The sequence below is a fragment of the Streptopelia decaocto genome (genome assembly GCF_964273445.1).
Source record: "Streptopelia decaocto genome assembly, chromosome: 16".
NCBI lineage: Eukaryota > Metazoa > Chordata > Aves > Columbiformes > Columbidae > Streptopelia > Streptopelia decaocto.
The window spans coordinates 10,402,715-10,423,710 of record NC_138671.1 but is presented as its reverse complement, the minus strand read 5'-3'; the positions used below and the strand labels follow the sequence as shown (position 1 = coordinate 10,423,710).

At 51.1% G+C, this 20,996-nt stretch overlaps 1 protein-coding gene across 1 annotated transcript in view; it reads left to right on the top strand.

The window, feature by feature from the left end:
- Positions 1–2,818: 2,818 nt before the first annotated feature.
- The window catches only part of SHISA6 (shisa family member 6), a gene marked incomplete at both ends in the record, with an annotated part of 241,222 nt that continues 223,044 nt past the window's right edge, over positions 2,819–20,996 (top strand). Inside the window, 2 exons of the mRNA XM_082067128.1 lie at positions 2,819–3,495; positions 18,025–18,185. Of these exons, the coding sequence (XP_081923254.1) occupies positions 2,819–3,495; positions 18,025–18,185 (838 nt within the window). The remainder of the gene's footprint in view (positions 3,496–18,024; positions 18,186–20,996) is intronic.

Here is a 20,996-nt window from a genome sequence, read left to right as displayed (position 1 = left end):
ATAAATGGAGCAGGAGGAGCCAGAGGCATCTGGATATTTCAGCATTACCTTGGTCTGATACAACCACAGTGGCATCACAGGAGCAGGTGGAGCCCACGTCTCAGCCGGTGCTGGAGGCTGTGCAGACACAACAAAAACACAAGTCTCAGACCCCAAATATTCCAGGGGACAAAATTCTTAACACTCAGTGCTGTTCTCCAGGGGGATACCGTTTTGCTAGACATTTTCTGTGCCCTTGGAACATTCAGCATAAGGACAGAGGAGCGTCAACAGCTTATGCCTCAAGAACTACAGCTGTTGTCCTTGAGGATTGCCTTCAGCAGGCAGCCTTGCCCACACAGGAGAGGATGCTGGGTTTCCTCTGGAGTGATAGTTCCCCCCAAGCAGTGCCTCTGCAGGGACCTCCACTCTTGTATAAGTGAGGACGCAACAGCCTGATGAGGGGAAGATGCAGCTTATTACATCATGATGCCTCCGACATTTTGCAAAGCACCTGCCTTGGAGAAGTAGGGGCAGAGTTTCAAGGTAGCCCAGGGCTGAAGATGCTTGCTGTGGTGGCTCTGATGAAGCCATGCTGGGGAGCTGGAAGGCCCATAATGACTGGAGATGGCCTCCCAACATTAGCCCAATCTGCTTCTACAATTTTTGACGTAAGGTTTTGGAGGACACCTATAATAGTGGCATCATCTCCAAAGGGAGGACAGATAGGCCAGGTTCAGGAGGTATGTGCATTAAACCAGCTCAAACTCACATCTGGGTGGTGACATGTCACATTTTTCCCAGACTTGCCTCCTTCTGCCTCAGTTTTGAGTTGGGGGTCAGTTACTGCTGAGGCCTGGGGACCCCATGATGTCGATTTACCAGTGAAACCTGGGCACCTCCATTAAACACAGCTCTCTTAGAGCCACTGCAGAGTGGGTCTTCTTAAGGAATGAAGCGACTCATTTCCCTGGGTATCCCCCAGCATCAGAGCAGCTTCAGATGCCAGGGCTAAAGCTTTCTTTGCCAACCTCACAGTCCGTGGGGTCTCCTAATACAGTTATAAAATGTCCCCAGCCATCAGCTGTGGGCATTCAAGCCTCGGTAGCTTGAGGAAACGATTGAGAGGTACAGGGGAGAGGATTTTCAGCGGTGGCTCCCCCTTTTTCTCCAGTGCTGTCTCTCTCTCCCGAATTCACCACCCTCCCCACTCTCCTGAAAACTGCTTGCTGTAGCTACAGGGCATCGCTTCAGTTCCCAACCGTGTGTGTTTCTTTGCTGTGATTCTTCTCTGTCCTCTATGTGTCCTTACAGCTGGCAATACCTTGTATGTCTTCAGGAAATGTTTGTAAAGGCTTTAGATTAGTTTGCAAGGGGACACGGGGGAAGCACGAGGACTTTGAGGAAATTCTGTCATGGGGGACCCAGTGGCTCGCAGCAGTGAAACCTTCTGTACCTGGAGGAAGCTTGCCCAAAAATACCTTAAACCAAGCTGTGGTGGCTGTGCCTGGGTCACCGGGTCCGGCAGGCCCAGGGCATCGCTAGCCCATCCCTACGGCACTCTGCAGCCACCCTGGAAGGGAACTGGACAGGAGCCTCCTGGCGAGGGAGCTCTGCTCATGAGCTACCTGGGACAGACCCGCTTGGACACCCAGGCTCCATGAACCCCAGGAGCCCGCGCATGTCTCCAGGGTACCTCACCCAAACAACTTGTGCACATTTATAGGGCCTGCTCACATATGTCTGTAAGGATCATACCTCCCCCACACACATATCACTGCATATGTCACACTCATACACACCTGTAGGGTCTACATAACCCTCAGATATCCATAGGGACCATATTTCCTGCAAATATCAATCCATAAACTCATGCACACTTATAGGAACAATACCCAGTGCACACACTATGAGTGACCATACAGACTGCAAATCTACAGCCATCATGTCCCTGTAGGCACTGTTGTCCCATGCACACCTATAGGGACCGAACAGACAGCTGACCTAACGGGACCGCATCCCCAGTGCATCCCTGTAAGGGCAGGTAAAGGGGCCACAGACCCTATAGGGACCACACACCCCTATAGGGACCACACAGCCCCACAGGGACCACAGCCCCGCACATGTCTATCGGCACCATAACCCCATGCACCGCACCTCGCACGCACCAGTGGGGACCACGCCCCCCGCACGCCCCCACAGGGACCTTCCCCACGCCCCCGCCGGCGGGCAGACCCCGCGGCCCGAGCGCTCCCGGGCAGGGGGCGGCGGCGCCGGTTCGGCGTGTTCGCGAAGCGGCGCCCCGCGCTCGGTGACGCCGGCCCGGAGTGATGTAAGGAGCGGGCCCGGCAGCGGTGGGCGGGCTTAACCCGGAGCGCCCGGCTCGGCTCCGCTCGGCGCCCGCCCCTGCTCCGCGCCCGGCTCCGCGCCGCTCCGCCCCCGCCAGGAGCGCGGGCAGCCCGCCTGCTCCGCGGCCCCGCTGCAGTCCCGCTCCGGCATGGTAAGGCCGTGGGCGGGGGGCGGGCAGGCGGGGGCGGGCCGGGGGTGCCCGGGGCGCGGAGCTCTCTGACCCTCTCCCCGTCTCTCGCAGCCCCTCGCCGGAGGAGCACCGGCCGGCACGGGACCCCGCCGCCTCCAGCCCGGCTCCGCCGCTCGCTGCGCGCCGGCATGAAGCGCCCGGCGCCGGGCAGCCGCCGCTGAAGAGCCGCGCGGCGGCAGCGGGACCCCCTCCCCGCTCCCCCCCCTCCATGGGGCAGCGCCGCGGCCGCTGAGCCCCCGCGCCTCCGCCCGCCGCCCCCACCCCGCGCCGCGCCCCGCCGCGCCCCCGCCTCGCCCCGCCATGGGGCCGCGGCACCTGCTGCTGCCGCTGCTCCTGCTCTCCCTGCAGCTCCTGGCCCTGCTGCTGGCCGCGCAGGCGGCCGGGCCCCCCCGCGCCAAGGGCAACCGGACCCAGGGGGCGGCGGCGCCGCGGCGGACCCCCAAGCCGGCCAAGGAGCTCCTGAACCAGACGCTGGCGGGCCCGGCGGCTGCCGCCCCCACGGCGCTGCCCGGGCGCGGAAAGGGCGCGGGGGGCGGCAGGACGCCCTCCGGCGGCGGGGGCGGCAGCGGGGGCTCGGCCCCGGCACACGAGACGTGCTGGGGGTACTACGACGTGAGCGGGCAGTGGGACAAGGAGTTCGAGTGCAACAACAGCCTGACGGGCTTCCGCTACTGCTGCGGCACCTGCTTCTACCGCTTCTGCTGCAACAAGCGCGCCGAGAAGCTCAACCAGAGCCTGTGCCGCAACTACAAGAGCCCCGAGTGGGCCCACCCCACCACCGCCAGCGGCGCGCTGCCCGCCGACGGCAGCAACGGCGCCGACGGGGACGCCAACAAGTACGACCCGGACAAGGACAGCACCAACGCCACCGTCTACATCTCTTGCGGGGCCATCGCCTTCGTGCTTATCGCCGGTGTCTTTGCCAAGGTGGCCTACGACAAGGCACGGCGCCCGCCCCGGGAGATGAACATACACAGGTGCGATCCTCCCCTTGCTTCCAGCACCCCTTCTGTCTAGGGACACCCTCCTTTTCAAGAGTTCCTCCTTTGCACTGCCTCTCCAAGTGCTTCCCCATTGCACCGTCTATCCAAGGGTTTCCCCATTGCACTACCTATCCAAGGGATCCTCCTTTCAACCACCCACCCAAGGGCTTCCCATTTGTACAGCCCGTCCAAGAGTTGCCCCATTGCATGACCCATCCAAGAATTCCACCTTTGAGCTGGCTGTCCAAGGGTTTCCTTTTTTCACCAACTGTTCAAGGGTTCCCCAGCTGTTCTACCTGTCCAAAAAGTCCCCCTGGGAACAACCTATTCAAGTCTTTATCCTTTGCATTGGTCAACCATGAGTTTCTCCCTTGCACCACCTGTCCAAGGGTTTCCCCTTTGCAATGCCTGTCTGAGGGCTTCCCTTTTGTGCCAGCTGCCCAAATGATCTTTCATTGTGCCACCACTTCAAGGGCCCCCCCCAGAACTGCTCATCCAAGGGTTTTCTCCTTTGCAAGGGCTGTCCAAGAGTCCTCTCCTTGCTCCACCTTTCAAAGGATTTTCCATTTCCACCATCTCTCCAAGGGTTCCCCTTTTGTACGCTCTGTTCAGGGACAACCCCACCCCTCAGACCATCCCTCCCGACCCCCTCGCGCTTCCCACCCAGGGACCCGTCCTGCTGCCCCGCTCAGCCCTCCCAGCCCCGCGGGACCTCTCCCCCATCCCCTCCGGGCTCCCCCTCCTCAGCACAGCCCTGGGCAGAGGGTCGCGGTCCCTCCTTCAGCACCGGCTCCATGCCCTCCATGCAGAGCGGTCTCCTGCCCCCCAGGACCCCCCACCCACCCCAGGGGCAGCATGAGCGCTTGGGACCCCACGGGTCCTGCCCTGCCCGACCAGGGAGAACTTCAGCAAGTGTGAAGGAAATTGCGTCCTCCCAGCCGGTGCCTTTGCTTGGTGTTCGGGAAAGCAGCAGTTTTGGGGGGTGTTCCTTTTATTTCCTTTTTTCTTTCTTTATTTTCCCCTTTGAATCCAGAAAACTCAAGCTAGTAGTCTGTCCTTCCCATTTGATACTGTTTTTCTCAGTGGTTTTACACATTGCTGTTTTAACAGCTTTAATAAGAGGAAACACTCTCGAGGTGTCAGAGATAATCCTCTTTAAAAGCAAAAGCTTAGGCTTCCATGACAATTCCTTTGGACAAATGCATGTACTCTCTTGGTTCATACTCATTTTTCGGTGAAAATGTCCACCCGAATGATACGTACTTCTTGTGTGCTATGAATCCGAGAGGTTCCTATGTTTGAACATAAAAATCAGTGAGGAGCTTCTTTATAAGAACAGTTGTGAGCATGAGTGGGGCAAGCCCTTACCTTTAGAGGTAATGCTTCATAAAAATGATTTTAATTAAGAAATTTTAAAACAATTAGAATTATTGCCCGTGTTTTTAAGGCTGAACTCCAATCGCAGTCAAGAGAATCTGAGGAAAGAAATTTTAGCTTTTTACAAAGAATAAGAGATGAGTGACGCAGTTGTTATTTGTTTGGGGAGATGGGTTTTGTTTAGACTGCCCCCTTTATAAGACTTCACACCCAGGGGTGCTGGTGGGTGTGAGTTACCGGCTCTTCCCTGAGGATGAGAGGTGACGCTGGTTGGCACTTGCTGAGGGTCTGGCCCATGGATCCCACCACAAACCCACCTGCCCCCGGTCTCTGCAGGAAAACCACTGTGTTAAAAACATTGCAATATCTTTTAGGTCACTTGTGTCTGTATAGTGAAGGGTCCTGCAAGTAGCTTAGTCAGAAAATAGGCTTTTAAAAGTATTTTCTTAACTAAGGGCTGGTTCCCAAACTCCCCAGATCTTTTGGCTTCAAGGCAACTTTTTCTGGGCCTTATCTTCACACTGAATTTTATAATCTGGCTCTGATGCCCAGATGTTACTTTTTCTCCAGCTCCAGAGTGCTATGGGGTTGGATCTTACACCCTTTGAAATCACAGACAGTGTTGCCAGACTTGTCTGAATTATTCCTGATGTTTTCATTTCTTTGATGCTTGCTTTTCTTTATTTAGATAAGTTCTGGTAAAATGATTCACCTGTGTGCAGAAGTATGAATGGCAGATTGAGTGCTTGGGAAGCTTGACTTTCAGAGCATTTTAAGGAGTTGATTGACTTCTATAATATGGTAGCTGGTAAAAGATTATACCTTTCAGAGCTGTGTTACCTGAACTTGATCAGCATTGCATGGTGGTTTAAATATTGTGAAGTGTGTCTCCAGCAGACGGGGTCTGCATCGATCTGAGGAAAAACACGATCAGCGCTCTAAGCAGAATGTAAATATGAGGAGTGGAATGGTTTGTCTTTATCTCTGAAACTGCTGCTGAGTAACAGGGAAGGAGAAAATCAGAATGTAGTCAGATATTACTATCTATTTCAGGTTGTGTCAATTGGACTTAAGTGTAGCGTCCAGAATAATTCACTGTAGTGATGACAAATCTCAGTGTGCATCCCACCAAAACGGCTGGGATGGGGAGAACAACAGTATAAACAGAAATATTCTGGTAGGCTAGAAACAGCCCATCGTGAGCAATATCTCACACCTAGGGAAGGCTGAGCAAGGCTTTCCTGCACTTCACCATAAACAAGATCACACTTTACATTTTATTTCATCGTAAATGGTCGGTTAGCAGTGCTACGTGTAGATGTTATTTCTCTGTTAAATTCTCATCCAGCTTTTACAGAAAATCCTTATTAACTCACTTAGAGCGTTTTCACAGAGGCAGGGTTCATTTTATGTCTTTTGATGGAAAGGAGGGTTTACAAATTCCCAGGAGAACGCTGGCTCTCATGTGGAATGAAGGGATGTCTGCACACCGAGATACGCGTGTGCAGCTCCGAGCTGGGGAGCCGCTCGTGTTCTCAGGCACTTCCCCGCACCTTTAAGGCAGAGGCAGCGCTGTGATCCTGAGCCCAGCAGTGCCAGGAACTGGTGCTTAAGTTCATTTCTAAGAGCAGTAAGTGGAAGTGCTTAGAAAAACAGGAGCTAAAATATATTTTACAGAAACATCTGTAATGCTTTAAACTTAGCTGGTTTTTTTTAATGATTATATGGGCTTTCAGCCTGACCATACATGAATACCTATTGTCAGCATCTTGCCTTTGAGTTACACAGCTAAACTAATAAACACTGGGCTCCAGGTAGAAGCTGGGGCTGATTTCTGAGCGTTAACCCAGCAGCGTTTTGCCTGCTGTTCTCTGACTGCCTTTGTGAGGGGGGGTTCTTTTCTTCCCTTTGTCAGGCCTTTTTTGGCTCAAGCATTTCTTAAGTGGGCAGAGTATTTTCTTTCAGGATGGGAGTGAGTTAGGGAATCTGACAGTGAACAAGGAGTACCAGCTGTTTGTTTTCGAAGCTGGGTGTGTTTTTCCATAGCAAGGAGGGGTGACCCAGAATATTCTCTCCCCATGGGTGTGACCCCCATGCTACAGCACATGAATAATTCACTGCTGGTAGTATCGCTCTGTGACCCCTGTTTAGCCCTCAGCAACAGTCAGCGTTGCACTGTCTGCCGAGGCAGGAATGCACAAATTGGAATGAACTGTTTGTAGTTTGGACTGTTACGGATCGTTTGCGGCACGGGCAGCTGGACCGTGACTCGCGAGACAGGGACGCGGTGGCCGCGCCGGCCCCGGGGCAGCTCAGCTCGTCTCGTGTAGCTGCCGAGAAGCAGCACCGTGATTTTTCCCAGCAGACGGGCTCTGTGTCCGCCTTCTGCACCCGTCCTTGCGTGGAGTGTGTCTGAGGAGTATTTTGGCTTTTGAAAGGGAGAAGGGAAACAAGCACCTTCTGCTCAGAGTGTTTCACGTTGCCCAACTCCCGGGGCATCTTTGTTGCTACAAAGAGGAAAGGTATTTGTGCTGCTCTTTTCTTTGGGTTCTTCCTTTGCATCCTCTGCTCTGTGGAAAATAACTGACTTTTTTTTTTTTTTTTACAAATGAACATCCTTTTCCCATATAGAGCCCACAGTTAAACTGCTCAACCTCTTGCTGTTTTTACTCTGAATTTCAACAGAAATCAGAGGCAATGGATCTATTTGTCCACAGCTCCGGGAAGGCTGCGTGCGCTGCTTTTTGCATGATGCTGGCTTAAAACAGAGGAGGATTTCTGTTCCTGCAGGCTGCATCTCTCGCAGCCCTGGGGCCCTGGGAGGGCGGCTGGTTCAGCCCCAAGCTCACGGTGGAGCTTGTGGAACCTGCCTCTCTAGAGCGGGTTTCTCAGATTGTGCTCACAGCTGGCCCATTCCGTTCTGCTCTCTGCTGGTGTGTGTTCCTTGGGCCAAACAATCCAACTTCATCCCTCCCCAGGGCAGGGAGAGAGCGCTGCGAACACACACCTGCCCATAGGGACCATGCAGAAGATTGGCTTTCTTGGTTGCTGTCACTGCTTTCTTTCTCTTTCCACTGATTTGTTTTTATGCTTTGCCATTTTATTCTATTTATTATTTATTTTTTACCCCACTCTGTCTCATTCATCTGACTCACGTGCCTTCCATCTGTTCTTTGCCCGGCTTTGTATTGTTTATTCCTGATAGTCTGAGTCTGTTCTCCGAAGCGCCCCGTCCCTCTCGTAGCCGCAGAACGGAGCTCCACAAGCACGTGTCTCACTTAAGGTAAAACAGAAGGCGGCACAATTTTGTGGCCTCAGGGAAGTTACTCATGACTAGTTCTTCTCTTTCAAACCAGTACTGGGGGGTAACTCCAGTGCGGGGAGGAGACCCAGACCTTGTCCGGTTTGCATGGACGGATTGCCCATTCCCAGCTGGCCAGACCAAGGCAGGATTTGTGTCTGTGTGCGCGTACCTGTACAAAAGATTTCTCCTTTTGCTTCACTTACGTGTAGTGGGGAAGCTTCAGTCTGAACCTCTGGTCACTGCACGCTTTGGTAACTGCTTTTTTTTGCCATGCTTTCCTCTCTGAATCTGTTTTATAAAGAGACTGGCTTTGCGAACACCACAGAGGCTGCTTGACTTCCAGTGGCTGCTTCCAGCTCTTCTCTGTTCTTTTTGAACTTCTCCCAGTAAGAAAGCCTGTTCTCAGGAACCATCCTGCCCTCACCAAATCATTTCAGTGTCTCTAATTCCCATTTATTTGATATTTTTCTTCTTTCTAATTAACTTTTTCTATTAGTAACCCTCCTTCATAAGGTGTCAAGGGAATCCAGTCTAGCTCTGAACTTCTGTTTCTTTTAGTTTTGTAAGCTCTTATATCCTTAACTAACAGTTGATCTGCGTGTCTTTGGAGATCAGACATCTTTTAAAACTTCTGTTGCACACAAGAAGATCTGAAACTTCGCAGGAAAATGAGATCATGGTTCTTTTTTCTTGCCTTTGCCCCTACTCGCATGAGCAATCTGTATTTCCTTAGATCTGTGTGTGCTGTGTTGCATGAAGGTCTCAAATGTCTCATTACCCAGCCTGATAAGCCTGGAATTCTTTCACAATAAAGATTTTGCAGTAGTTCAGCTCCTTGTTGCAGTCACAGGGCTCTTCAAGAGAAAGCATAATTTTCTTCAATAAGTTTAAAGTCTCTTAGTTGTGCTTACAACATAGGATTTGGTGCAAAATAGATACCTCGTACATGAAACTTTGCGCGCACTCGTGTTTTTCCAAGCCCTGCGCACCCCCCAAGCGCTGTTTCAGGCTTTGCGCATGCAGATACCCCAGCGCAAACAAGAGCAGCCTAAAAAACTGTACCAGCCGAGCTCTTAGCCTCATTCCTGCAGGCGTTCGTGCCTGTCAAATACCTAGCAAGACCTGCTATTTTTATTTGATCTTCTTCCCACGATCAAGACCAGGGCTCAGTTCCTTTTCCGCGCAGCAGCGCTGCCTCCAGATCTCCCCAGCGCTCGTGCTTTGTTCGCTGGGTGGGTCACTGTGAGAAGAGCCTCCCCGTCGCTGGCTCGAGCGCGGGGGCACGCGGGCGGGTTGGGGGAGCGGGCGAGGGAGGCGCGGCTGCTGCGGAGCCGTGGTGACAGTACAGCAGGTGGCAGCCTGGCCTTGGCTTGCGGGGCCGCGGCACCTCGGGGTGCTGGGACCCGGAGCTGCTGCTTCGCGCCACTCGCCTGAAATCCTGGTTTAGAGGTGGATCTTGACCCTTTGCTCTGGCCACTCTCTGCGAAGAAACATCGGTTGGAAAGCTTGATTTTAACTTTTTAATTACAGGATCTTTATGTGACAGTTTCTCTTCTGGACCTGCTGCGTAGTTATTCAAAGGAATAGCATTAGTTGTTGTGAGTTTAGTGATTGTAGTAAATTCCTTGTGCACATCACAGCATTTAATTTGTGTATTAGTGTTAGATGTATAAAGTACTTGTGTAAGATGTGCACTTTAAGCTCTGCTGGTATTTACTATTGCTACATAACCTAAACAACCTGTCCCAAAGACAAGAGCTTTACTTTCCAGTTGCTGCTTCCACCTCATGTTATAGAGACGGGAGAGATGATGAGCTCACAGCAACAGTAATCTTATATTTCAGCTGAGACAGAAGTAGTATGTTTTCCACATACATGCATATAATTGTCACCTATGTGTTAGTTTTGAGTTCACCAAGAAGAGTGAGTCAGGAAATTGCCAAGCCTCATCCTGCTGCCATCATCTGAGGTAACAATCTGGTCCTTAGTACATCCATAATTAAGCTCTCAGTGATATTTGTCATTAAAGCTGGACTAGATGTCAGGAGTTTCAGAAATAATTCTCATAATTGACATAAGGATTTTTCAGAAGACATCTGACTTTTCCTCGTAGCCTTGAGAAAGACCGTTTCCTCACTTCTGCTGGGTGCAGGTACACAAATGCTGCTCTCTTGGAAGGGTGTCCTAATGCTTAGTCTGTTTTCTCTTCTTAACTCCATGGGTGCATTCACATCTTCTTCTATATACACACGTATACAGGTGTCCACCACACGCCCACTGGGGTTACTGTGAAAACCTGTTTCCAGTGTTCCCCTCTCAAAAACCCCTGCTCTGAAGCACCAGCTGCTTTTGTTTCTGGCCGCTGCAGAGACCAGTTCTCTCCTTTGCTCAGCCGGGACTGGTTGGTCTCTAGGGTGCTGCTAAGTGCCAGCACTTTCAGAAACAAGCTCTAATGTGGCAGAGCTGCTTCCATGTGAAGGTGCTGCTGGCCAGAGGGGTTTGTTGGTAGCAGCGTCCCCGTGTTCCCTCCATGTATCAGTCTGCAGTGGTGTTTGTGTAATCAATTAAAGCCCTGTGTCTGGAGCATCTTATGGGGAGAGACTGAGAGAGCTGGGGCTGTTGAGCTGGAGAAGAGAAGCTGAGAGGGATCTGATCAATGGGATCAATATCTCAGGGTGGGTGTCAGAGGATGGACCAGACTCTGTTCAGTGGTGCCCAACGCCAGGGTGAGGGGCAACGGGCACAGACTGAAGCACAGGAGGCTCCATGTGAACATGAGCAGAAACTTGTTTGCTGGGAGGTGCCAGAGCCTGGCCCAGGCTGCCCAGAGCGGGTGTGGAGTCTCCTTCTCTGAGACATTCCAACCCCCTGGACCCACCTGTGTGATCTGCTCTGTGACCCTGCGTGAGCAGGGGTTGGACTGGGGGATCTGCAGAGGTTCCCTTCAGCCCAACCAGCCTGGGATTCTGTGATTCCCCAGTTAAACCCCATCAGAGCGTGAGGCCAGACACATGCCCTGTGGGTGATGCCGAGGAGGCAGCGGAGATGGGGACAGCTGCTGAAAGGAGGTGGACGCTGGTCTTCCCGTTTGCTGTTTCACAGCTCGCATAGCGGGGACAACACGGGTGCTCATCCCTCTGCTGGCAGGAGCTGCAGTGTGGGGCCCGTCTGACCCACAGCACAGACCCCGCTGGGTCAAGGGCAGCACGTGGCCCTGGTCAGTGTGTGGAATGTCACAAGGGGCGCAGCAGGTCTGGGGACAGGCACCAGAAAACCCCCAGATAATGCACGGCCGTGCTGGTGACAAATCCCGCTCCCTGGAGAGACCTGTTCCTCCCGGGGAGCTGGCTCCGTGGTGGGTAACTCGCCCCTCTCAGCCGAACCGCCTCGTTCTTTGCGGGTTACTAACAGAGCACAGGGGAGTCTTTAACCTCACTCTATTTTTTTTAAGGACTTGTAGTGAAATCCTGGCTGTGCTGAAGCTGGTTGGAGCTCTGCCACAAACTCCATCACAGCTAAGCTTTTAGCAGGCTTTTAGTTCACCCCGGCGCTGCTCTTTTTATTGTGTTCTGCCAGTTCCATTTGGTCATTCTTTTTCCATTCTTCCCCAAATTCACAGGGACTTTGAACATCCAGTTATGTTTTGTGACACCCCATACATGAGGTGTCAAAGAGAGGTGATTTTCAGAAGGCAATTGGTGGATGCTCTGCATGTGTGCAACCTGCAAATAGTCAGCGCTTCCAGTCACCTCTCTGCTCCAATGTTATGTCCCACAGGCCACATTCCGGCCTGTTGGAGCTGTCACCAAAGCTCCCATTGTTTTCAGTAGAAGGGATCCCTGTGCCCACACTCATACCGTCAATTAGAGCTGAAGATCTCTTCTCCCTATATTCCCAGGATCTGTGTGTTTTGGTTGTTTTTTTCTCTCCAGCCCAGGAGGAGAGGGTCATGTGGACTGGAGATATCCCCATCAAATACAGTCCATAAAGTCCTTGCCAGTCCTTGGGCACTGACATGAGTTTTGCGTTTCCACAGGCAGGTCCTGAAAAGAGCCACCAAATAGCCAGGGATGTGTTTTTTCAGATGGAGCTTCCTTGGCCAGCGAATGAGGCACTAGACAGGGAAACTGTGGACTCTGGACCCAGCCCTCCAGCTTCCTCATTGATAGGAACCAAATCCTTCCTCCTTCGGGCCACAGAGCACTTCAGTGCAAGGGATTTCTGCCCGTGGGTGCAGGAGACAAGAGGTCACCATGACCTGCTGAGGTCAGGATGCTGATGCACTGACAGGGGCTGCGGAAAATGGAAGCGTTTCACAGTGTAGGAAGAGCCACTTACGGAAATGGACCTGGGTCTGCTGTCGGTGACATTGCCTAGCCTGAAGAAAGCCCTCTGGAGCCATTGTGTTAGGCTGGGTCTAGAAGGACTGGGATCAGCTCCCTAGTGGGTGTTCTGTCTGCTGTGTTTTGAGCTCATTTATGGTGCTGGAGGCTGTCCAGTGGGGCAGTCTGGTTTGGCTATACAAAATTCTATGGAATCACAGGGTTGCTGAGGCTGGGGGCTCTTCTGGAGGTCAACCAGTCTAGACTCCAAGCAGAGGCAGCTCGATCAGGCTGCCCAGGACTGTGGCCAGTTATAAATGTCACCAACGATGGAGACTCTGTGACCTTGTGGGACACTGTTGCAGTGTTTGAGCACTCTCAGTGTAAAAGAGTTTCTTCTTGTGCTTAAGTGGCACTTCCCATGTTTCAGTTTGTGCCCATTGCCTCTTGTTCTGTCACTGGACACCGCTGAGAAGGGGCTGGCTCCATCTGCTTTACACCGTCCTGTCTGTTGTTGAAACACATCGATAAGATCCCCCTGAGCTTTTTGTTCTCGGGGTTGAACAGTCCCAGCTGTCTCAGCCTCTCTCCATATGTGAGATGTTCTAAGTCCTTTTGTGACCCTCATGTGGACCCGCTCCATGATGTGCCTGAGGAGCCCAGCACTGGGCACAGCACTCCAGATGTGTCTCACTAGTGCTATGTAGAGAGGAAAGATCACTCCTTTGAGCCTGAAAACTCATTAATGATTAGTTACTTCCCTATTGCACAAAGAAAGCTCCTCTCTCCCCTCCCACATCTCTGTGCTAAGACTGAGAGATGAACACCCTCCCCGTATCTGCTGGACTTCCCACCCTACCTTGTCTTTATTCAGTTTGTTCCTGTCTGTTTCCTCCACTTTATACCATTCTGCTCACTTTCTTGTTCTGTTTCTGTCACCCCCTGCCATTGCCCCTCTCCCAGGTGGCCTTGTCTTCACTCTCTTTGCTCTTTAGCAAAGCCTGTTGATTTTATCTTTCCGCATCCAGTGTTGCACGAGCCCCTTCCCTGCTGACATACCTGGGAGCCGGACCTGCCCTGCTCTGCTTTGGGATGTCCTACCACGCAAGACATCAGTAGGTTTTTCTCCTGTGCTACTAATCCAGCCTTGGTCTCAAACAACATCCCTGATGTCACTATGTCTGTTCTGGGTTTATATGGAAAGAGGCTTTAGCGTTCTCACATAAATGACGTTAATGAAAAGCTGTCACAAATCGTTATCTCAGGCTACGATTGTGCAGTGACGCAACTCTGGCTACTCCATCCGCTGCCACAGGTAACGCGTTCCAGCGAGTGAGGTTTGTTTTCCTGAGATAAGAGATGTGTCGTCATAGAAAGATTTCTAAGTGCCTCAGCGCCTCGTGCAGGTGTTGAGGATGCTGCTGACATCCGTGAGACTAATCGTGCCCAAATGGCTGCACACACAAGACCCAAAGATTTCAAGTGACTCTGTTTCTCTATTATTACTGAAGCTTTTGCAGTGGACAGTTAGACAGTTGTACCCAAGAGATTTACACTCACCAAATCCTTCCTCAGTTAAGAGTGACTGACCTTCCAGCAGCGTGGGACTCAGCCCTCTGTGCTCTATGGAAATAAACTGGATCACACACAGCAATGTGATTGAATTGGCAAGGAACTAACCAGGTTGATCCAAGTTTGACTTTCTCCTCCACCTCTGCTGGTGCTGAACAGTCTTTTTTCCTCTCCGCAGACAATAAAGGACAAAGAGCGAGCGCTCAGGACGCACAGTTTGGTGTGTTTAGGGCATAAGGAGATTACACCTTCAGCGCTGCTGAACTCAGGTTTAGTCCCGTACACTTACGAGCTAGATCCACTTTTGATAGTTATGTTGTTTATCCCATGTATAGTCTGACAGGGCAGGCATCGCTTTCCTGAGTATCACCTATGATTTCTACAGCTCATCTGGGAGCACCGGTGTCCTCCCTTCCATGGGGCTGGCAGACAACTAGAAATCACGTCCTTGTGATGTTGTGACCAACATCTAACCCAGAGAAAAGCTCTTATTGCTGTTCCTTCAGGATGCAAAACAAAGAAGGGATTAAAATGGTTCTTATCACCTGAGCCGTATTTTGTTTGTGGTAAGGATCAGTGAGTTCAGGTCGTGGCTGTAACCAAGGGACAGAGAAACTGTTCACAAACTGAAACGTTATCCTGGAGTTTTTGTCCTCGTGGAGGGCAGCAGGCTCAGGGTTTGGTTTTGGGTAGATAATGACTGAGAGGATGAGGCGCTTCCCACTGTGTCCAGTCGTTCCAGAGTATAATCGCTTTAATTGCCTCAATTATTTTTAGTGAATGGAGGTAAAGTGTCCATCCAGGAGGTCGGGAAGTTCTGTTCTTTGGACTATATCAAACCCTTTTCAGAGAGTAATAATAGCAGGAGAAAGGACAAGAGTATCAGGAGAAACAAAGTGACCTGCAGTGTAGGGTGGTCCTAGACTCAGAATCTAGCAGAATTTAGGTTGGAAGGGACCTCTGGATGTCCCTCGCCCTGCCATCTGCTTAAAGCAAGACCAGTGGTAGAGGAGGTTGTTTGGGGCCTTACCCAGCTGAATTTGAAGACCTCCAAGGAAGGAGACCGCTGGGCCTCTCTGGGTCCCTGGTTCAGTGTTTTGCTATTGCACCATGACTTTTTTTTCTTTTATAACCAGTGGAGTTGCCCTTATCACAGCATCTTTGCCTTATCTCTGTGTCCTTTGCAACTTCTCATTAGTGGGACATAGGACCTCTCCTAGTATCTCTTTGTCAGCTTAAAAAAACTCAGCTTTGGGTTGGACTGGTTTGTACTCTTCCATTTCCATCCCACCAGCACCTCCAGCTCTGCTTCCTCATCTTTGAGTTCCTTATGTTCCTCTGTACCGCATCCCAGCGCACACCATCCCCGACCTGACCTCTCCTGCCCAGCTGTCTCTGTTATATTCATCTAAGCAGTATATGGTGTTTTAGTGTTATCCACGCTGTCATCTTCCTCTGTGCTCTGAGTGATTGCACTTTTGACACTTAAAGTATCTTCAACAAGTGTTCAAAATGAGCCCAAGCCGCTATGGGCTAGTAAATAATGGTCCTAATACAGTCTCTGTGATTGAAAAATGACTCTTAGCATTCCTGTACTGCAGATACCATTAAATGGTCGTCTGATGCTTAATATATCTTGGAGATATGTACTGAGGACTCAGTTCTGCCAACCTGCTGTCTTGAGAAAATGTGTTGTCTGCAGCGGGATGTACCGGATGCTGGTGCCAAATAGATAAACCTCATTAGCTTCCCACGTCCTCCTCAACCAGCAAGTTCTATAATGCGGTGGGAAGGTATTTGCCTACAAAAGCCATCAGGGTCGCCGGTGGCTGAATGAATCCTCTGCTCAGGAGGAACCGAGTGGTGTCGTGCAGGGCAGGGACCTCAGGGCCAGCTTAGGGTCCTTTTTCTGCCACTCGTGTTCTGTACAACCTCAGGCAAGGGGCCGCGTTTCAAGCATGGCCTGTGAGTTGGTGACCAGTGTGAGATACCTCAGGCGTGATGGTAAAAATGGTGAGCACCCACAGATCTGTGTCAGTCGGTGGGAATTCAGCATCTTGTGGAGAACACCAAATACTAGCTCCTCTTCTTCAGCCAGGAATGACCACAGGAGCAAACAAAAGGAGCCCTGACTTGGGACAGGGTTGAGTATCTCTTATTGCTGCCACCTTCGTCACTCTCTGATCCTATCTTAGCACAAAAAAAATATATTAAAAAATCTCTCCTTTCATGTCCCTGCATGTGACAAGCCCTTTACTCCATACGTGTCAGTATCTGTGCACATATACATCTCGTATGGTAGGTTATAGCCTCTATGCCTGCTCTCTCTACAACCAATAAGCAGTCAAAGAAGGTTAAAAATATTCTGTACAAGATGGTTGTGAACTGATGTAATCCTCTTAATGACCTCATTAATGACCTCATTAACGTTTACAGATATATAAAGGGTGAGTGTCAGGAGGATGGAGCCAGGCTCTTCTCAGTGACAGCCAATGGTAGGACAAGGGGTAATGGGTTCAAACTGGAACACAGGAGGTTCCACTTAAATTGGAGAAGAAACTTCTTCTCAGTGAGGGTGGCAGAGCCTGGCCCAGGCTGCCCAGGGGGGTTGTGGAGTCTCCTTCTCTGCAGACATTCCAACCCGCCTGGACACCTTCCTGTGTAACCTCATCTGGGTGTTCCTGCTCCATGGGGGGATTGCACTGGATGAGCTTTCCAGGTCCCTTCCAATCCCTGACATTCTGTGATTCTTCTGGAGCCTCTCCCAAGAGTTTCTTTTGTAGAACACATTGGTGTTGCAATTCATTATTCACAGGGATAGCAGTCTGTAGAGGAAATTATTTGGAAAATGGAATGAACTCAGGTCCCAAACTATTTTTCAGTGGAAAGACCAAATATATAGCGTTTAAGGAATGCTAGTAGATATGAGCAACACCAGCGTCATTCTCATCAATAGGCAATGAAGGAATTTTTCCTTCTTACATCTTGTTTGGTACCCAAGGTGACATTGGGCACATTCCCTCTGCCAAGAGAAAAGAACCTTTCAAACTCTATAATCTTTGAACCACCACTGTCCCACACAAGCCACCCCCTTTCCTCCTTTTCCTGTGGCTCAAGAGAGAGCTCGTGGCTGCACTAAGAAAATCAGTGTATTTCACGCTATCATTGTGCCACTGTGTCCATGATGTTCACAGAGGAAAAAAGTCTTTGAGTATCCACTTATCCAAGGGGAAAACATTGGATACAGCTGAACTGTGTGACATGTCGTCTTCTTGGGGAATAGCAGAGAGACCTCAGCACCATTAAAGAAACCCCTAAAGGATGAAAAGCTGAAAGGCTGTGTTGACATTAACCCATGAAAACTGTTTAATCGTGTTCTTCTGGAGCGCTGGTTCTCCTTTAGGAATCCCACTCCCACCTCTGCTGTGTATCAAGCTTCTTGCACAAGGATTTAAGGAGTGTGGGGACCAGACTCCTGTTTTGATTCAATCTTACAGAAGTTTGGCTTGGGCAGGGTGGTTTTGGTGTAAAACTGAGTAAATACAAGATCGCAGTGCCCGAGACTTGGGGCTCTGGCGTGTTCACGGTGGCTCTGTCTGAAGGCAGCGCTTTGTGCTACTGAGAACAGTTCGTCTGCGCTGCCACTGACCGCAAGGAAAACGATGGGGAGAAAGCATAACCCTGGGGTGAAGTGAATTAGCGCAATCATATGATAAACTAAACAATAGCCAGGCGAACCTATAAATACAGGCAGCAGACACACAAAAAGAAACGGAGCTTTTAAGCCGTATATTTTTTGGTTTGTTATTGTTGCCTTTTTTTTTTCCTGTTTATAGTAGAAATCCAACTACTGCCGGATTCACACAGCGACCGTGGAAGTGAAAATACCGAATGCCATTCTAGCTACTGTGTGAAAATATGTTTCGTTCCCTCTTTCTGTCTCCGCAGGGCTCTGGCTGACATCTTAAGACAGCAGGGACCAATCCCAATAGCACACTGTGAAAGAGAGACTATCTCGGCCATAGATACCTCCCCCAAAGAAAACACCCCCGTCAGGACATCTTCCAAAAACCACTACACCCCTGTGCGCACCTCCAAAAGTAACCCAGGTAAGTGCTGCTTTTCTGCTCGCTCTTCAGGGGTGGCCCAACAGTTAGAAGTCAGCAGAACGTCACACTTGACAATAGTGGATTTTGTAGATCTAAAATTAGGGTAATAAAAAATGGCTTTAAAAGGCAATCAGATAGTGCGAGGATCAGTGTTGATGATTCTTGGAGGTTTTCGCAGTAGCTGTTGTCTCCAGGCGTTTTAAAAATTCAGAATCAGTGAGGTATAAATTCAGCTTATACCAAAACGCTTGCGTTAAGCTTAGAACCCTGTGTATTTCCAACAAAACACATACGCTATAAAGCATAATTGGGCTCTCTGCACACAGCAGCTGAGAAGAAAGAAACCCACGTAACTGGGGACACTTTATTTATTCAGGTGAGCTGTGTGCATGTGCTGAGAGGACAATGTGGAAGGTGACATAGAGACATCCCGGGAGCGTCAAGGCCCTGGCCCGAGGTTCTCCAGAACCATTGGCCTGGGAATTGGGACACACATTTATTTATGTTTTTTCTGGCTTCTGCTGGCTGGGTGAATTTGGTCAAATCATTTGCCTACTTTTTGCCTTGATTTGCCCGGAGGCGCGTGGATGCCATCCTCTTAGTTAAATGTGTTGTCGTGATTTATTTAACGCTTCAGGTGCTGATAATTGTACAAGCCGCGTCTCGATGGTTGCTGGCCACCTTTGTGGAGTGGGACTTGCCATCACTTGCCATATCTCAGTCACAACGGGATGCGGTGCCTCAAAGAGATGCCCTCATTCAGTCACAAGCTGTTCAGCTTCACGTCCGAGCTTCCGGGTGGCGTTTCCTGACCTGTGTCACCCGGAGATCAGGGAGGGTTTTGCTAATGGTCCCTGCTGGGGGAGCTCTGACCGCAGCCAGCGGGAGCTGCGGCCGCCCCAGGCCCGCGGGCTGGACGTGCTCTGCTCTCTGTGGAAAGAGCCCGTGACCGAGGGCGGTGACTGCGCAGTTCCTGTCGCATCCTTGTGGTGACTAGTAGAAGGGTTTTGCTGCAATGTGCATCGCCCTGTGGAGACAGGGCCGGGTGATCGTGTTCTCTGTGTTCTCCGGGGCCTCCCCTGCTGCTGGGAATGAAATAATTTCCCTGAGAACTAAGAAGGATTTCTTTGCTCTCCAGTTTTCACTCAGGCCGGTGAACCCTGTAATTTTGTATGCCAGAGAGTTATATCTGTGAAGTAAAACTTCAGGCTGGAGAACAGTTCATGAGATGAGTTGTGGAAGAGGAAGGTGCTTTTGCATATCTAAGGCTTGGGACTGGCTCTTGAGAGGATACGTCATTCCGCCCCAGCATAGAAACACAAGAAGTAAGGGTTTACGACCAGTGAACAGGTATAGACACCGCCAGAGAACAACTCTGATGAGATGAATCCGTTTCTGAAGACACCCCATCTCTTCCGGTTGGTTAGTTAGGGCAGGCAAGTCCTGTATGAAGGTGCAGAAGAAATTCTTTGCTTGCAGCAGAGAGAGCAGCCAGGTACTAGAAGTCTGAATTCGGTGTCATGTTGAGGCACTATGAGTCTGAGAAAGTGCAAACGGGAAGGTTGGAGTGGGGAACTGCTAATGGCAGAATTCTTCTGGTGTCTGTTGGTAGCTGATGGCTCTCATGGACATCTTTTAGACTGACTGCTACATTAGTGGGGGCACACAAGGGTACAAGGACCAGAGCACCAGTATCGTGAGTGGGGTGTTAGTACAAGTGGTGACACCACAAAGTGACAGCACCTGGAAGGGAGTCCCCTTGGTCCTTGGTGAGGGCTGGGACATGAGAAGAGCGAGGCAGAATGGCTGGGAAGGAAGAGGCATGATGTTAAAGATGATAGTCTGTTTGTTCAGCCTCTGCTTGTCTGTGTGTTTGCTTGTATCGTGTGGAGGAGAAAAGCCATTACAGTTGAGCAGGGCTGAAGCAGGCGAGCCATGGGTAATAGGAGCCCACTGAGAGAAGCTGTTTGCAAACCCAGCTACAGGACATGGAATGTCCTGAGCTGGAAGGGCCCCCCAAGGATCATGGAGTCCAACTCCTGTCCCTGCACAGGACACCCCACAGGTCACCCCGTGTGTCTGAGGACGTTGTCCAGTCTCTCCTTGAACACTGTCAGGTTGGGGCCGTGACACCTCCCTGGGGAGCCTGTTCAGTGTCCAGCACCTCTGGGTGAAGAACCTTTTCCTCATGTCCCACTGACCCTCCCTGGCACATCTTCTGCCGTTCCCTGGGTTCTGTCACTGTCACAGAGCAGAGCTCACCCTGCCCCTCCTGCTCCTGCTGAGGAACCTGCAGCCCATGAGCTCTGCCCTCAGTCTGCTCTGCTCCAGCTGAACAAACCCAGGGACTTCAGCTGCTCCTCACACAGTTTCCCCTCCAAACCCTTCACCAAGTTCATGTCCCTCCTCTGGACACTCTCCAGTAGCTTTATCTCCTTTTCTCCTGTGTCCCCAGCCCTGCACACAGTGAATGCTGCAGGTGAGGCCGCCCCAGCGCAGGGCAGAGCGGGACAGTCCCCTCCCTGCCCGGCTGGCCGTGCTGTGCTGGATGCACCAGGACACGGGTCCCTCTTGGCTCCAGGGACACTGTTGGCTCATGTTCAACTTGCCATTGACCAGAACCCCAGAGCTCTCCATGGAGCTGCTCTCAGCATCTCATCCCCCAGTCTGTCTGTACAGCCAGTGTTGCCGTGTCCCAGGTGCAAAATCCAGCACTTGCTCTTGTTAAACATCCCGCGGCTGGTGATTGCCCAGTTCTCCAGTTTGTGCAGATCCCTCGGGCAGAGACACTCGACCCCCAGCACAGGCCCC